The 15,894-nt window shown below is 33.3% G+C and overlaps 1 protein-coding gene across 6 annotated transcripts in view; it reads right to left on the bottom strand.

Annotated features, from left to right (window-relative positions):
• Positions 1 to 15,894, bottom strand: part of Kat6a (lysine acetyltransferase 6A) — a 102,131-nt gene that overhangs the window by 13,297 nt on the left and 72,940 nt on the right. For 5 of the 6 annotated variants that reach the window (XM_046443099.2, XM_046443101.2, XM_046443100.2 and 2 more), the window contains 4 exons: positions 10,091 to 10,126; positions 9,633 to 9,748; positions 2,551 to 2,692; positions 929 to 1,090 (listed from right to left, as the gene is read on the bottom strand). In XM_046443099.2, coding sequence (XP_046299055.1) covers positions 929 to 1,090; positions 2,551 to 2,692; positions 9,633 to 9,748; positions 10,091 to 10,126 — 456 coding nt within the window. The remainder of the gene's footprint in view (positions 1 to 928; positions 1,091 to 2,550; positions 2,693 to 9,632; positions 9,749 to 10,090; positions 10,127 to 15,894) is intronic. The other variant, XM_046443102.2, reaches the window with a different exon arrangement.

The following is a 15,894-nucleotide window of genomic DNA, read 5'->3' as shown; positions in this document are numbered from 1 at the left end:
TGGAAATAGCAATATACATGGGGGCGGAGGACACCCCACATCCCACTGGGAGAAGATAAGACAACGTGAAGCCACTGCCATTCCCCACAAAGCAAACATCCCAGGAGAGTAAGAATATAATGATGCCATCCAATAACAACACCTGCAACTCAAAAACAGCACATCAATGCCTAAGATCAGCAAAGGAATCTGAGTCCCAAATAATCTGTAATGCTACAAAATGATGAATCAATGTAGCACTCTGTGAGAAGATTCATCATTATTTTTACCCCACTCCCTATTAGTTATGGCTGACTTTACACAAAATAGTCCTGAATGTGTATAAAAATACATTTTTATATTAGTTAATGTATTATTAAATACATATTTAGCTAATGAAGTAGCCTTGGGAAACTCTTATAAAGCCAATACTTTGCACTAAACTGTTTTATACACTTAGTTTACCATGGGCTTGCTTATATACAAGTACATTTTTTTTAAATGTTGTTTGACTAGAATTTTTTTCCCCTAAAGGAATGGAAGATTAAGGAAAAAGAAAATATTCTTTAATAAAAATGGTCCAATCTTATTCTTATGTCTATGCTTGAAAATTCAAATTAGGAAGAGAAGATTTAAGCTGAGAAAGAACTCAGAGAGGTAATGACTGTGTTTATTTCACAAGTACTAACTGTTATCATCATGGGAACAGGAGTCATTTACCTCTTGCGTATTACCAGTAGTCATGTTCCTAAGAGAATATACTGTGTTGAATGTTACTAAGCATCTTCTAGTGGTTGGTAAGTTTCTGAATGCTCTTTCTATTTTCCTTCTCCAAAAGCTAATGATACCCTAGAAGGTGTTGCATCCTCCCATGTCTCCTACTGAGAATCAGCAGACTGCCCCAAATTTCCATAAGAATTCAAACATTTGAAGTTGATACAATACTTACTTTAGAAAAGTAGCCAACAAGGTGGCAGCCCTTGACATCATTCTGTGTTAGTACATAAAAAAGAAATGGCTCCACATCATAATAGAGTGTTTTGTGGTCAAGAAATAACTTTGCCAAGAGACACAGGTTTTGACAATAAATGGTACTCACGTTCCCATCAACCTAGAGGAAAAAAACAGGAGAGAGTAATCAGCAGAATGTCACTTTAATCCTATAATAATATGCACCAGTTACAAGTATCTCTAGATATCTGTAGTATAGCCTAAGAGAAGCTGTCAGTGAGCAACACATACTAGAACTTGGAAACTACCCTTTGAAACGGCAGTATTATGACACTTGCTGTTTTAAGACAACAAAATATACAAAAACACCATTTTAGACAAAGCAGAAATAGCTTAAATGGGAGGTAATGATCTAGTTTGCTGAGATTAATTACAGGAATACTTTGGATGGCAAAATTCATTTTCAAAAGTATTTAATTCAACAACAGAGCCAAATGTAACCTCTTCTAAAATACATGTATTAGGTAAATCATGATATAACTGACATCTATCTCTACCAGCATTTTAAGCAATGTGGTTTGACTCCCATGATCAGCTATACCCGCAAATAAAGCTGCATGAAGGAGTATAAATTATTGCTTCTCGGAAGCACCAAGCAGGTTTCTAGTTAAGACCCTAAAAAAGTGTCTTAGGTTGGCCAGGATCAGGAGCACTACACACTACTGCTCCTGATGTTCCTGACTGCCAGGATAACCACATTAGTTCCCAAGACATTGTCTGGCATGCTAACTGAACTCTTCAACAATCTAATTAACTTAATATGACTTCTTTTAAAATATGTAACAATGCATGCTTAAGTTGAGAAGCAATTTGATTTTGGGTAAACAGGACTGTATTCCATATCTGATGCTCCTAACTCACAAGATGAAGAGCTCCTTTATTAATCAACTAAAATAAAGTCTTAGGAAAGACCAAGAAAGTGAAAGTCTGAGTGGACCCAGGCAACCTAAAATTCTATTACTGTATTAATTAACAGGACTGATCATAACAAGTCCTCAATACCTGGCATTCACTGTATGATGCTGAGAATCAAGAATTTAAAGGTTACTATTAACAGCAACACAGACTCACAGATATAGCATTTTTCTTAACATGATGATCTTAAGATTTACGAATGCTCTTGGTGCATCTCTATAAGATATTCCTTTTAAATAAATAACAGAAATCTTTTCATTTAAATGTTGTATTTCATAGATTCTAAGATGCATTTTTATCACATCTTACATATGCAAAATTGACATCTTCAAATACAGTTTAAAAATTATAATTAACAATACATTTTCCTTTATAGTGGCACTAAAATACTAAGATATATTATTACTGATACCTTTGATTAAATGAAATACCAAATAACTTATTTTGAGGTCAAGCTTATGAACTTGGTACCATTTGGGTTGGTCCAATTCTGCTTCTCACATAGCTAAATTATCCAACTCAGTAGTGAGTAAACAATAGTAAAAAAACATTGCCCTACCCCAAAGTCAACTTGTACAATTAGATGCAATATAGATGACACTTTTTGAAATGGACAGGAAAATAAGTACCAAAAATCTATCTTACCTCAAAGACAGAAATATTATTCTTTCGGTAAATCTCATTGGCAGGAGGATGAAACCAACCACATTTTTTCATATGCTGCTGTAGAATAGTTCTACTTTTCATATATTTTAGACAAAACTCACAAAGATACAATTTAGGCAGCCTGTAAATAATAATTTAAAAAGACAGAGCTTTATATTTTACAGATCTTCAAACTTTCATAACTCTTCACACTTTACTGTCTCATTACTAAGCAGTTACAAAAGTAGAAAATGTATCATTATCCCCTTTAAAAACAAAGAAGGAAGGCAGGAAAGAAGAACAGAGGAAAAGGAAAGGGAGAGGAAGGAAAGAAATCAAAACTTAAATTAATTAGATAATAGCAGTCAATTAATTAACAGCAGGAGGACAAAGATGAGAAAACAAGACACCTAGTTCAGTGTTCTTTCAGTCTTTAAGTTACTAGATATGAAAATCTCACATTCTTTCCTCCTTAAGAATCTCTAATAAGCAAAATAAAGTCTATTTTCCAAACACACAAATAACTGAAGATAGTTTTGTTGATCTATAGATTTTTTTCTTCCTTTGTCATTTATTTCTTCATTAATCCATTTTTGGGGAATTAAATATTTCTTGAATGCTTATCACCTATGAGGCCTTGTGGAGGTACACAAGGTGTATGTATAGTGGTGAGTAAAATGGACACATAGTGTATACTCTAAAAATACTCTGTAAATGTTTTTAAGTATAAAATTATAATACTGAATATGTTTTGGCAAAGTGGGACATACTATACTACCTCTTTTCTACTTTCTACCACTAAAGTTCTGGCTCTCTCCCTGGTTAAGTCACTATATGAAATTGTGTAAATCAAAAGTCTATCATTCAACAAGTAAAATAAAGGCTCACATTATTCTTTTAGGTGCCCTCAGTTGTTAGTTTATATTTATTCAATAGACTTGCTATGTAGTAGTAGTTTAACAGAACCCCTTCCTTAATAATATTCCTTTATTAGGAGCTTGGCAATAAAGTGATTAGAACAATTTATAAGGTAATAACAGGAACATACCCTAAATTTTAAAAAAAAGTTAGTGGCCTTGACACCCATGTAGCCTGAATTCACAATGCCAAAAGTTTCTTCTGGTATAAAATACATACCCCATGTATCCTCAGCTCAAAGCTGGTTTCCCTACATCCTGACCTATTATCCACAACCGTTGAATCTTGATAACCTGAGACTGACACCATCATTAAAAACTATTATGTGCAAACATACTAGCTAGTAAAATGACAAAATATACAATTCAAATAAATTACTATATCTTGTCTCATATTTTAAGAACTGAGATGGAAGGAAATTTTTAAATCTCATTAATTTAATCACCATCAGTTCAGTTAGGCTTAAAAGATTACCTTAGAATTAAATATTTGCTAAGTAGATTAATATACACAAAAATGTCTGATTTATTAAAGTGTGAAGACCACAAATATTTTTTCAAGTTCCCACTTTGGAAGCAGCATTTGTAGCATAATTATAATTTCTCTGAAAACATCTAACATTCTACTAAAGCCTTTCCTGAGGTATATTTATGGCATACAGTCCTGTATGCACTGAGCACTTCATGCTCATATAAGGATGGAAAAGGCCATGTGATTATCTTTCCTTCTCCCTAGAAGACTTGCAATGTGCACTAATTCTTCCCATATAACTTTATGTCTTGTTTTATTTAAAACTGCCATTCTACATACTGAAAGCTTCCAAGAAACTGTTATGGTATAAAATTTGTCTATAATATGCAATATTATTTTCTAAAATCTAATAGTAACTACACCAACATAACCTGAAGTCATATCATTAATACAAAAATCATTCCAAAATATTGAGTGCAACAAATAATGACTAACATTATAAAGTCAAGAAGCAAGAGCCAAGAGTATGGAAAAGAAACATGTCCTAGGCTATTTTGCTTATTTTCTTTGCATCCTGCTCCAAACCCCACCAATCAAAGGAGAAATAGCAGTAAGCTAAAATAACATTTTCCTTCTTTACCACCAGAGCTACAAATCTAAAAATGAAACGGCTTCAGTTATAAACCTCATCATCCAATGTGGGCACTAAATGTATTATCTAAATCTTGGGCTGGGATTGTGGCTCAGAGGTAGAGCGCTTGCCTAGCACGGACAGGACCCGGTTTGATCCTCAGCACCACGTTAAAAAAATAAATAAATAAAGGCATTGTGTTGTGTCCATCTATACCTAAAAAGTAAATATTAATTTTTTAAAAAAAGAATAATGGGTTTAAATCTTAAAGGTGACCCACAACCATCAAACTGTCTTTGTGAATATCTGAATTTGGAAGATTCTTAAAAGGAAGGTGGACAAATGGCACTCCCCCAACTATCTACTATTTACCTTTAATTATCTGTGCTAAAAAACAATTTAAAATTGTCAGAAGATGAAAATACAGAAGTAACACTACTATACTTGAGTAAAAAGTTTTCATTTTGAGAGCTAAATATCACAAATATTTCCTAAAATGTTAATCTGAGAAACCTAAGCAAAATTCTGTGTTTTTAAAAATATTAAAAAGAAAAATAGAAGGAAAAAAAAAACAGTGTCAGACTACCTAAGTTTTCCATATTACAGTAAAAATGAATGCTAACTTTTTCATCCAATCCAACTGTTACATCTCTGTACAGAGAGAAGAAAATACAGTGAAATTTATGCTAATTAGCTACATTTGAGTCATTTCACAATGTCTGTAATACTCACAGACACTGTATTGTACGTGATAACATATAATTTCATCTGTCAAGTAAAAAGGCAATAAATATTCAACAAATGCTACTTTTCAGGAAATATTTATAAAATAAAGAAACGAAAGTACAATTTATTCCCGATGGTCTGTGAGAAAAGGCCTTTTTTTTTTTTAAGTTTTAATAGTAACCAGGTTGCTCAAGAAAACACTGAAAGAAATGAAATCTCTAAGAAAATTACTGCTAAGTCTCATCCACTAAATTGAGTCCATGCCATACATTAGAATTGTAAGATATAGAACATTTTAATAATTACAATCTCTAGCAAACCTTATTAAATGAAAAACAATAAAGTAAAAGCAAGTGTTAACATCTACTTTATTCCAAAATATTTCTTGCTGAAAATACTTTTAAAGTCCCTGATTTTATCAGAATCAAGCCCATTTGGATGACGCTCTTTAATCTAAAGGGAATGGCCTGAAAGAATTGGAAAAACAAAACTTTCTTTTAGTAAAGTATAAATGTCTGCAGTTCTTACATTGGGAAAATATATTCTATACAAAGAACATTAAACTACATGAAATGAAATGCAGTTATAAAGATTTTGTATACTCCTAGCCCTAGAGAATTCTAGTGGGGGCTGCTTTTGGTGATCCTCCTGCTGATAGTACCTACATCTTTTTTTGCTCAGCTTCACCAATGTGATGATACCCCAGCTTGTAAAATCAGGATTAGGTTGCAGCTATATGTAATCCCCTTACTTCTAGAATAATACAGATTTTCCTTCTGGGAGTTTCTAGAATAACTCTGGCTTTTAAACACTGCCCAAGATAGTAGCAGTCTGTGTGGTCTTCACAATTGACAACCTATAGTGAAACTTATAACAAAAATTACACCAAATACTACTTAAATCAAAAATTAAGGTACAAGCCAAGTGAGCCCAATCTAGATTAACATGATTCATACAGTTCAACACAAGTGGCTGAAGATATGGCTATGTGGGAAGAGAGAAGTGGGCTTAAATCCTAGTTCTGTCACTTACAAACCATAATTTCTCAAATATGACTGCTGGACTCGTCTTCTCTGAATACAGAAATATTCACCTCACAAAATTATTGCAGAGATGTTCAGTTCAATGAATTGTAATTACAGCTGCAATTATTCATTATTATTTTTGTTTTCCTTTCATCCGTTTTACTTCATTTAATAGCCAAAGACAGTAAGGATTCTGTGTGGTTTCTTCCTCAGTAACTGGGATTATGGAAAAAAAAAAAATCAAACCTGGTTCTACTGACAATTTCATAATCTATGCATCAAGTCAACTCAGGTAGAAAATCAAAGGAACTTCCTAAGCAACTCTATTATATGGGAATCTGCCTTGTCGAGACCTTGAAATAATCTCATAGCAAAAAGTTATTCTCAAGCTAAACTCCCAACAATTCAGAATAGGGTACCCGCTAATGACAATTTCTTTTGCCTTGAGCCTATCTGTCATGTTTTCAATGGTAAAGTAGAGGTCTCCAAACTTTTCTGCTTTGTGCATCAAATGGCCCTGATGGAGAAAACTCTTGTTTTATATCCTTCAGTGTCATAGACTTAACTAGATTGATGGAAATAAAATAGAATTGTTGCTTCATTACCATTATTTTTAAAGCCAGGGATTAATTTACTTAATATACAATGCACAAACAAATATTTGGATATTATGGGAAACTCTCTCAAGCATAATCCCGTTTCCCTAAAAATTTTTCTTCAGGTGAGCTATTCTTTTTTGTTTCTTCAAATTGCCCTGTTTTTGTAGACCTTGGGATTTAAACTTTTAAAATGTGTTTATAACCTTTAGCAATAAGAAAATAATTTAGTACAGAATAATAAGTAGGTATTAAAAAATTAAGGATAGAGCTTTATTATTTGGGACATACAAGATCTCTGAACATTTCAGTCAGCTCAAGTTTAAAAGAACTAGGAAGCAAATGCATTTAGATAGATATAGGTAGTTTTTTAAAAAAATACAGAAGAGAATACATTAAAAAATTCATAATTACTAAAGATGCTAATGAATTACTATATTCTAATGGAAAATTGAAGGCACCACAATGGATAAGAAAATGTATAGGAAATGTCCAAAACTCTGCTTTAAGAAAGCTGAATTTTAGGGGCTGGTGTTGTGGCTCAGCAGAACACTTGTGTGCCAGAACATTTGCCTCACATGTGTGAGGCTCTAGGTTCAATCCTTAGTACCTCATAAAAATAAACAAACAAAATAAAGGTATTGTGTCTATTTACAACTAAAAATTTTTTTAAAAAAATAAAGCAGAATTTCATACTTCCTATCCTATTTCTGCCTTCTATTAATGATTTTTATGATACTTTTTTGGTTACTTATTTTCTGCTGGTAACATTTACCACTTTGCTGGTAACCAGGTCCCTCACATTAGTTTCTAGTGACGCTCTCACAGAACAAAAGGCAACAATTTCAACAAATCCTTTTAATATCTTAAAAAACAACAGTTCATAGTTCCATTCTCATCATCTCTTGAAAAGCAAGTGCTAATGCTGGCACTCTGTTTCTATTTCTCCACTGAGTAGAAGAGATAATCTATCTGTACTACAACCCCTGACTTTCTTCTCTAAGTTGAGTGCTCCTCTGATGTGGACAGCTTATGAACAGATCACTTTAAAGTAATAATATGATTTACTTGACAAATAAATTAATTTCTCAGCATATTTCTTCTTGATCACACAAGAGAACCCGGCTATACAAAACTCCCAAGAAATGAGTCACATTGAATACCAGAGTTCTGAAGGGTAGCTGAAGAAGTTTCCTGCTTTCTTCTAACATATACATAATTTAACCTTCTCTGAACAAATTCAAATTATTATTCCATGATATAGAGTACTAACTTAAAGATAATACCACAGTCTACGAATCAGTTGTTTAGGGTCAACTAATCCTACAGTATGGTTCCCAAATGTGTTTGATGAGCTTGTTAGTTTGTCAAGTTTTGTTTTTGCCTTTTTTGTTGTTGTTGTTACTTCACTGAAGTTAGGGTCTATAATAGCACTGTTGCTTCTAGTTTTCTATTTCTGCTACACACTTGGAACCACATTGGCAAGTTATTATATTATATGGAAAGAAAAAATTAAAAGACGCTTTTAGTGGCAGACAATTTTAACAACTCTTTGGATCTATTTTCAGCTTCTTGGAAATAATCCATGTTATAGTTTTTACATATTATAAAAATCAAAGTATATGTTGTTGTAGTTTAACCCACAAAGCACCATAACTTATTATTCCTTACAACACCTGCTAACTGGGAGACTGTAGAATGCATAAGTAGTTCAAAGACTGGGAAGCATTAATGTGACTGCTATGCAACAAATGATAAACTAGTGTTTAACTTTTATTGCATCTTTTTCTCTCTTTTCATTTCAACCCTAAAGGAAAAATACAATTGACATTATTGAGCACTTAACATATAATTGACATTATAAAACACTTAAAGTGATTTACATGGTTTAACTCATTTAATGTTCACAATAACACTATGATTTAAGTACTGTTAGTATCTCCACTTTACAGATGAGGAAACTGACACAGAGTAGTTGAGTGGCTTCTAAGGTTGCACTGTTTATAAACGTCAAGCTAAGTCATGAAATAAATATGGCTCTACCATGCACGTTACTTCCCAAAAAGCTTCAGAGTGGCCAATTTCTATATCTAGAAATCCAAGCTATCTATTTTATATATAATTTTGTCCTATTCCACTTGTCCAATTTTGCCTGGGAAAACACACTATCGACAAAGTTTGTTAAATTATAAAAATTTAGATCAAACTACTCAAGTGAAACTTTATATATATGTAAAATTCTTTCTTGTTAAAAAAAAGGTGAAACTTTATATATATATAAAAAATGTAAAATTCTTTCTTGTTAAAAAAAGAAAGAAAAAGAAAAAAACTAGTGTCAAGATATAGCTTAGTTGGTAGAGTGCTTGCCTTGCATGCACAAGGCCATGGGTTCAATCCCCAGCACCACACACACACACACACACACACACTCTCTAAAGCAAATTTCTCTTAAAGAAAAAACATTCCTCTTTCATTCTGCCCCATACCTAAGATTTCTAATTTTAAACAATAGCTTTTGGAAAAGTTACAGAAAAGAAAATCTAAAAGCCAGTCAGGATTAAGTGATTGCCAAAGAATGCTACAGTTATGGACATTTTAAAAAGCCCCAGTTTCTTCAAATGTAAAAAATGAACTAAACTAGAACACTTTAGTCTCCCTTCTACTTCTAGAGTCCTATGAAACTAAAAAGAAACTAAAGGATCTCTCAAAACATACCTTGAGTATTCTTGAGGATATGGAGAGGAATACCAGGTGTGAATTTCATACTTCCCAAATTCAATGACAGAGGGGCAGCGGACTTGTGGATCAGGGGGACCAGTCACTCCAACTTTCTGTTCAGTCAAGAATACATTACAAAAGTTAGCTAAATCAGATGCACTGACATAATAACAAACAAACAAAAATCTGAATCTAAATCTCTTCTTAGGATTTTTCTATTAGGAAAAAAAAAAAAAGCTAACAAATTTTAATATAAGTTGTTTTTAAACAGAATATCCAAAGAATAAAAAGGCTAATAAATATCTTAGAACTAAATGTAGTTGGCATTACTTCATTTTCTAATTTAAAAATACTGAGAATACTTTCTTCCGACTAAACTTACTCCCTTAATGACTTCATTATTAAAAAGAAACTGCTAGCATTTAAGGATACAAGATAAAGAACAGAGTGCTTGCCTCGCATGCACAAGACCCTGGGTTCAATCCCCAGCACTGCAAAAAAAAAAAAAAAAAAAAATCAAGATAAAGAATAATTTAAGGTGGTGCTTCATATTTGCCTCAGGTGAACACAATGGAAATGAACTACTGAACGTGTTAAGTAAACAATGAAAAGAAAGACTTTCTGATTGGGAGAGTAAATATCTAAGAACAATATAAAAAGAATATGATAAAACAATTATCAAGAGTATTCATTTCATAATACACCTAAAATTCCCTTCCTTAGTAGCTCTGCACAGATCTGATCCAAGAAAAATATACTTTACTATACACAAGCTATTCCTTTCTTTCTGCCTCTTTTTATAATGAAATTTATCTCATGCTTCCCCCCCCAAGTCCTGTAATAATCTAAATAATTATACTATCCAAGAAAAAACTGAATTGCTTGACTTCTAAACCAGAAATTCAAATACAAGACATTGCTCAAGACAATAAAATCCAGTTTTTTAAAACGTTAAATTCAAGGGCAACTTGATTTTCTGTACAATGAACCTAGCAAAAGACTCATATATACATATGATATGCACACACATATGTATGCTTATCACAGATGCTTTAGAAATATTAATTGACTTAAGAAAAAGAACCAGAATCAACCTCAAGTACAAGTATTAATAACTCTTCATCAGAAAAATATCCAAAATTATCCTACAACATTTTGCTGTAAAGACCACTGAAAGCATATTAAAAGTCCCTTGTTGGCGCCTATAAATATACACATATACCTTATAACAAAAATAAAAAGATTTTAAAAATTTTTTTATTTATATAAATTCATTTATAAGAAAGAAGCCACTTCACCACAACTCATTTGAGAACTCTCTCTGCTTTACTTAACAATTTGCTCTTATAAAAGGCCAAGGGATTTATCTCAGGTTTCATACTGGAAAACTGCCAAGTGAGACCTCAAGCTGTTCCTCAAACACCTCAAAACAAAAGACAACCATTTTCATGTATAACCAGACAAATGAGAAGTTGTACTCCATTTATGTATGAAGTGTCAAAATGCATTCTACTATCATGTATAACTAATTAGAACAAATTTTTTAAAGAGACAACCATCTTCTATTTAGATAAGTAGTATTGTAACAGCAGCAAGTACTGGAGCTCTTCCAAATGCAAAAACTACATAGAAATAAGATAAAAATAGGATTTCTTTCATTTCTCAAAATCCAAAACAGAACTTTGTTAAAAAAGGGTTTTAAAAGGCTCTTCTTTAAACCATATTCCAGAATCAAGTATTTTAATTCATAAAGTAGGATATTTTCATCAATTTACACAGCTCAAAATAAGAATAGTAGTACAGGATAAACAGTTTCAAATACCAGAAACCAAATTTAACTTTTTGAGGGAAGGATCAAACAGGAGGTACAAAAGCTGAAAACATGCACCTGCTGTGGCACTGCCAGTTGTTTGAGAGCTTTCCCATCAGCTGCCCATCGCTCTTCCAGGCGGATGCCCAGTGTGAAAGTGGATATCCAGTTCCAGTATAATTGTTTGCACATCACCACAAGTAAGAACGTGTAGAGAAGCAGACCTGTAGCAGACTCCCCCTCTATCCACCTATCTTCACCTTTGTGCTGTGAAATGCTCTGGCACATCTGCTCATGCGTGTGTCCTCCACCACTCCCAATTCCCTCATGCAAACCTCCAGAGCAAAAGGGTTTCCATTCACTAAGGTTTAGAAGTTAATAAGGCTCTACACAGGGAGGAAGCAAATGCTGCATCTAAACCACTCATTAACCCAGTCCCTGCTAAAATCAAATTGTCACATATGAAATTACTACAAGATCATCTTTGAGAGGATATTTTAAAATTTCAGCCAAAATACTCTTATATTAAGCAACTTTCTAAAGTGCATATATCTAGTATAATCAAGAGCACAAAATATATATTCATAAATTTTTAATCAAGTTCTATCATTTCATGACCTTCTCATTTGAATATGCCATATTCTTTGAAAGATGACATATATCCTGGGCCAGAATTGATCTTTTAATCTAAAATAACTAAAGAGAACATCAGATGCACTAGTAATTGTCTGTAACCAAAGAAAACTCTAAACATATCTATTTCTAAATAATGAAACTTTTATTACTAGCAGTTTATAAGTAGAGATTATTCTTCTACAAAAACTCAGCTTCCATTAAATGGCTTATCTAGGGGCTGCTGGGGTTGTGGCTCAGCAGTAGCACACTTGCCTAGCATGTGTGAGGCACTGGGTTCAATCTTTGACACCACATAAAAAAAAACAAGCAAACAAATAAAAAAGATATTGTGTCCATTTATAACTAAAAATATTTTTTAAATGGCTTATCTAAGCCCAATTTTTAATACAGCCTGCTCCCACAGTACTCTGGATCTGATATAAACAACAAATTTACAATTTATGTAAATATTGCCCTGTACCCTTCCCCTGTCTCTCCACTCACACAGCTCTCCCTAGACCTACAGTCCCTTTCCACTCCCTAAGGGAGTGACATTTTGAAGTGAGAATAAAGGGTGGGACTGTTCCCTTATCAACATAAGATGAAAACATGGAGAGAAGAAATGGCTTTCTGGTATTTGAATTCGTTTCCTATAGAAATATTATAATAAGCAACCTCATTCATTAGGGTTAAAAGTTTACATGATGAAAGAGGTATGTAAGAATGAGTTCACATGCTCCAAACTAGAGAGAACACAAACTAAAGGAAAGGAGAATCAGCATTCATGGAACACCTACGGTGCCATATTCTGAGCTTCTACTGTTGCCTCACTTAATCCCCACAATCCATTCCTCAAAACAGGGGAAAGCCAACCCACTTTACAGATGGAAAAAACAAGGCTCAGAGAGATTAAGGAGGCAAAAAACACCAGGGTAAGAACAGTAAGAATGAAGCATAAAGACCTTTCATGGTTAGAAGTGAGGGAAACAGAGTTAGCACTCAATTGTTTTTAATTCCAAAATCTGTGTGCATTATGTTTTTTAAAAATAAGAACTCGGGCTGGGGATGTGGCTCAAGCGGTAGAGCGCTCGCCTGGCATACGTGCGGCCCGGGTTCGATCCTCAGCACCACATACAAACAAAGATGTTATGTCTGCCGAAAACTAAAAAATATTAAAAAATTCTCTCTCTCTCTCTAAAAAAAAAAAAAAATAAGAACTCAGTTTTCCAAAGACAGGAAGCTACAAACCTACAACCTCTCATCTAGAATGTTTTAGAATTCTGCATTTTTCTGATTTTAGAGAAGTATTTGAAGTATTTAAAGTATATACACTTATACTAAAATCAATAGCCCAGGCAGATTTGGAGCAACACTCTATAATCAGACACATTAATATTTCTTCAGCAAAATACATGAGTATTCACAATAACTAGAGTATATAAAGGACTTAAACAGTCTCCTATCAGTTCAGATCATGTTTTGCCAATAACTGAGTTTAAGTAAAGTAAGACTTACTGTAGAATGGGTTAATTTAACAAAACAAAACAAAAACAAACAAACATTTTTTTCCCTTAGTCAGGTGTGGTTGTAGTGCACCTAAAGTCCCAACAGTTCAAGAGTAGATGGTAGGATTCCAAGTTGGAGGCCAGCCTGAACAAGTTAACAAGAGCTATGGTATAGAGTGCTTGCACACAGGTGCAAGGCCCTGGCCTAGGTTCAATCCCCAGTACTGGGTGTAAAAAAACAGAAAATTTTTTTGTCTCATCCTTCCAAGAAGATGTATAGATGGATATAAGCATTTGAAAAGACATTCATCATCACTAAACATTAGGAAAATAAAAATCACAATATGATACCTAATTCACATCCACTAGGATGGTCATCATTTTGAAAAATGAACAAAAACCACCAGAAAATAACCAGTTTGGTAAGGATGTAGAGAAATTAGAACCCTGTCCCTCTGCTGGTGGACATCTAAAATTAGACAGAATACCATGTGACACAGAAAGTCCACTTACCCCCTAGAATTGAAAGCAGGTACTCAAACAGATATTTGTATACCAATGCTCATAGTAACGCTATGAGTGCAAACAAACCAGGGGTTCATTAACAGATAAACAGATAAACAAAATGTGGTATATATCTACAATGGAGTATTTTTCAGCCTTAAGGAAGACACCTCTGCTTAACAACATTATGCTAGGTGAATTAAGCCAGATACATAAGGACAAAGATTATTTAAATCCACTTATATAAGGCAACTAGAGTAGTCAAATTAAAAAAGACAGAAAATAGAACCAGTAGTTGCCAAGAGTCAGGGAGGGTATATACTGATAAATACGAAAAAGTCCTGGATGATATTATAGGTGTATAACAACATATACATATTTAATGCAATTGAACAAGACACTCAAAAAATGGCTAAAATGGTGAATTTTATATTATGTGTATTTTACCACAATTTTTTTAAAGCTTTCTAGGATTCTTTGGATTTCAGAATTGTGGGTACAGGGTTTGGCCTATCTAAAGAGTGATATGATACTCAACTAAGCCATAAATGCTCATAGACTCTGAATTATTTCCCATCGCTCTCTTCTGGTAAACCTTTTTTCTACACTCAGACATCCCCTTTCCATCTTTGCTAGTTCTTTTACCAATAAATATTGACAAAATCTAAGATTCTGTTCCCAGCCCTCTCATCTTGTTCCACCCTCTCCCACAGGACCTATAATCCAGTGATCCTACAAGCTTTCATTCTCCTCATGCCCTTCTTTTTTTTATCCAACCTAGAGTCTAACATCTTTATTGTAACTCACATCTTTGCATATATTCATAATGTCCTGCCTCTTTCCTGATTAAACATCAAAACCAAACCCTCGTTAAATTCAATTCTCCCCATTATCTGTCATCCTCAAATTTTGAACATAGTTGGAGAAAAGCACAGAATCATCCTAACTAGTCTCAACTTATAAATCATAATCATTAACCTCAAAAGGGCACATAACGCTTTAGTACCCCATTTATTCTCCCATTCTCCTAAAAGATAATTTCATATTTCTTTCTGTCTCCTGAAGATACGTCTTACTTCAGCTTTACTTTCAGCCAATGCCTTTGATTCCTACTGCACTAAGAAACTGGAAGTGAGCTTCCACAACTTTCCTTGGCACATCTGCATATCTAAACCTTTGTGTTTATATATCTTACTTACTTCCCTAGTCTATGAAAAAATTCATCTGGAATCCTATCTAAGGCCAATACCTTCACTTGTGCATAAAACTACATCCTCTGTTACCTTCTTAAAGAAATTATTCAACAATTCCTTTCTCTTTTCATCATAAATTTCAAAATTGCTTCTGAATTCTCAACATAAACTCTAAAATACAGGAGAGCTTGGAATGATGTATTTCAAGCCATGACAGAAAATAAATTTCAACCAAGATTGCTATATTCAACAAAACTATCCTTCAGAATTGAAAAAAAAAATCTTAAGATGATCAGAAACTAAAAGTACATGATCACTATATCAATACTACAGAAAATACTTAAATACTACACGCAAAAGAAATAAAAAAATGAACTCTAGAGCTCACAAGTGGACAATCTTATTTAAAAAGTAGATAAGCAAATGAGAAAAAGGACCAAATTAAACATTAGATACAAATCAAAATGGCAGGAATTAACTAACACCTCTCTATAATAATACTGAATGTAAATTATCCATTCTTCACTTAAAAGACATAGGTTGGCAGAATGAATTTAAAAAAAAAAAAAAAAAAAAGACCAAAGTATATGGTATTTGCAAGAGACTTGCCTTAGAGGCAAAGACAGTCACGG

This window comes from Marmota monax, unplaced genomic scaffold (genome assembly GCF_021218885.2).
Source record: "Marmota monax isolate L192 unplaced genomic scaffold, Marmota_monax_Labrador192_F-V1.1 WCK01_AAM20220418_F8-fsc00252, whole genome shotgun sequence".
NCBI classification, from domain to species: domain Eukaryota; kingdom Metazoa; phylum Chordata; class Mammalia; order Rodentia; family Sciuridae; genus Marmota; species Marmota monax.
The sequence above is the reverse complement of the archived record's forward strand: the minus strand, read 5'-3'. Positions and strand labels throughout refer to the sequence as shown.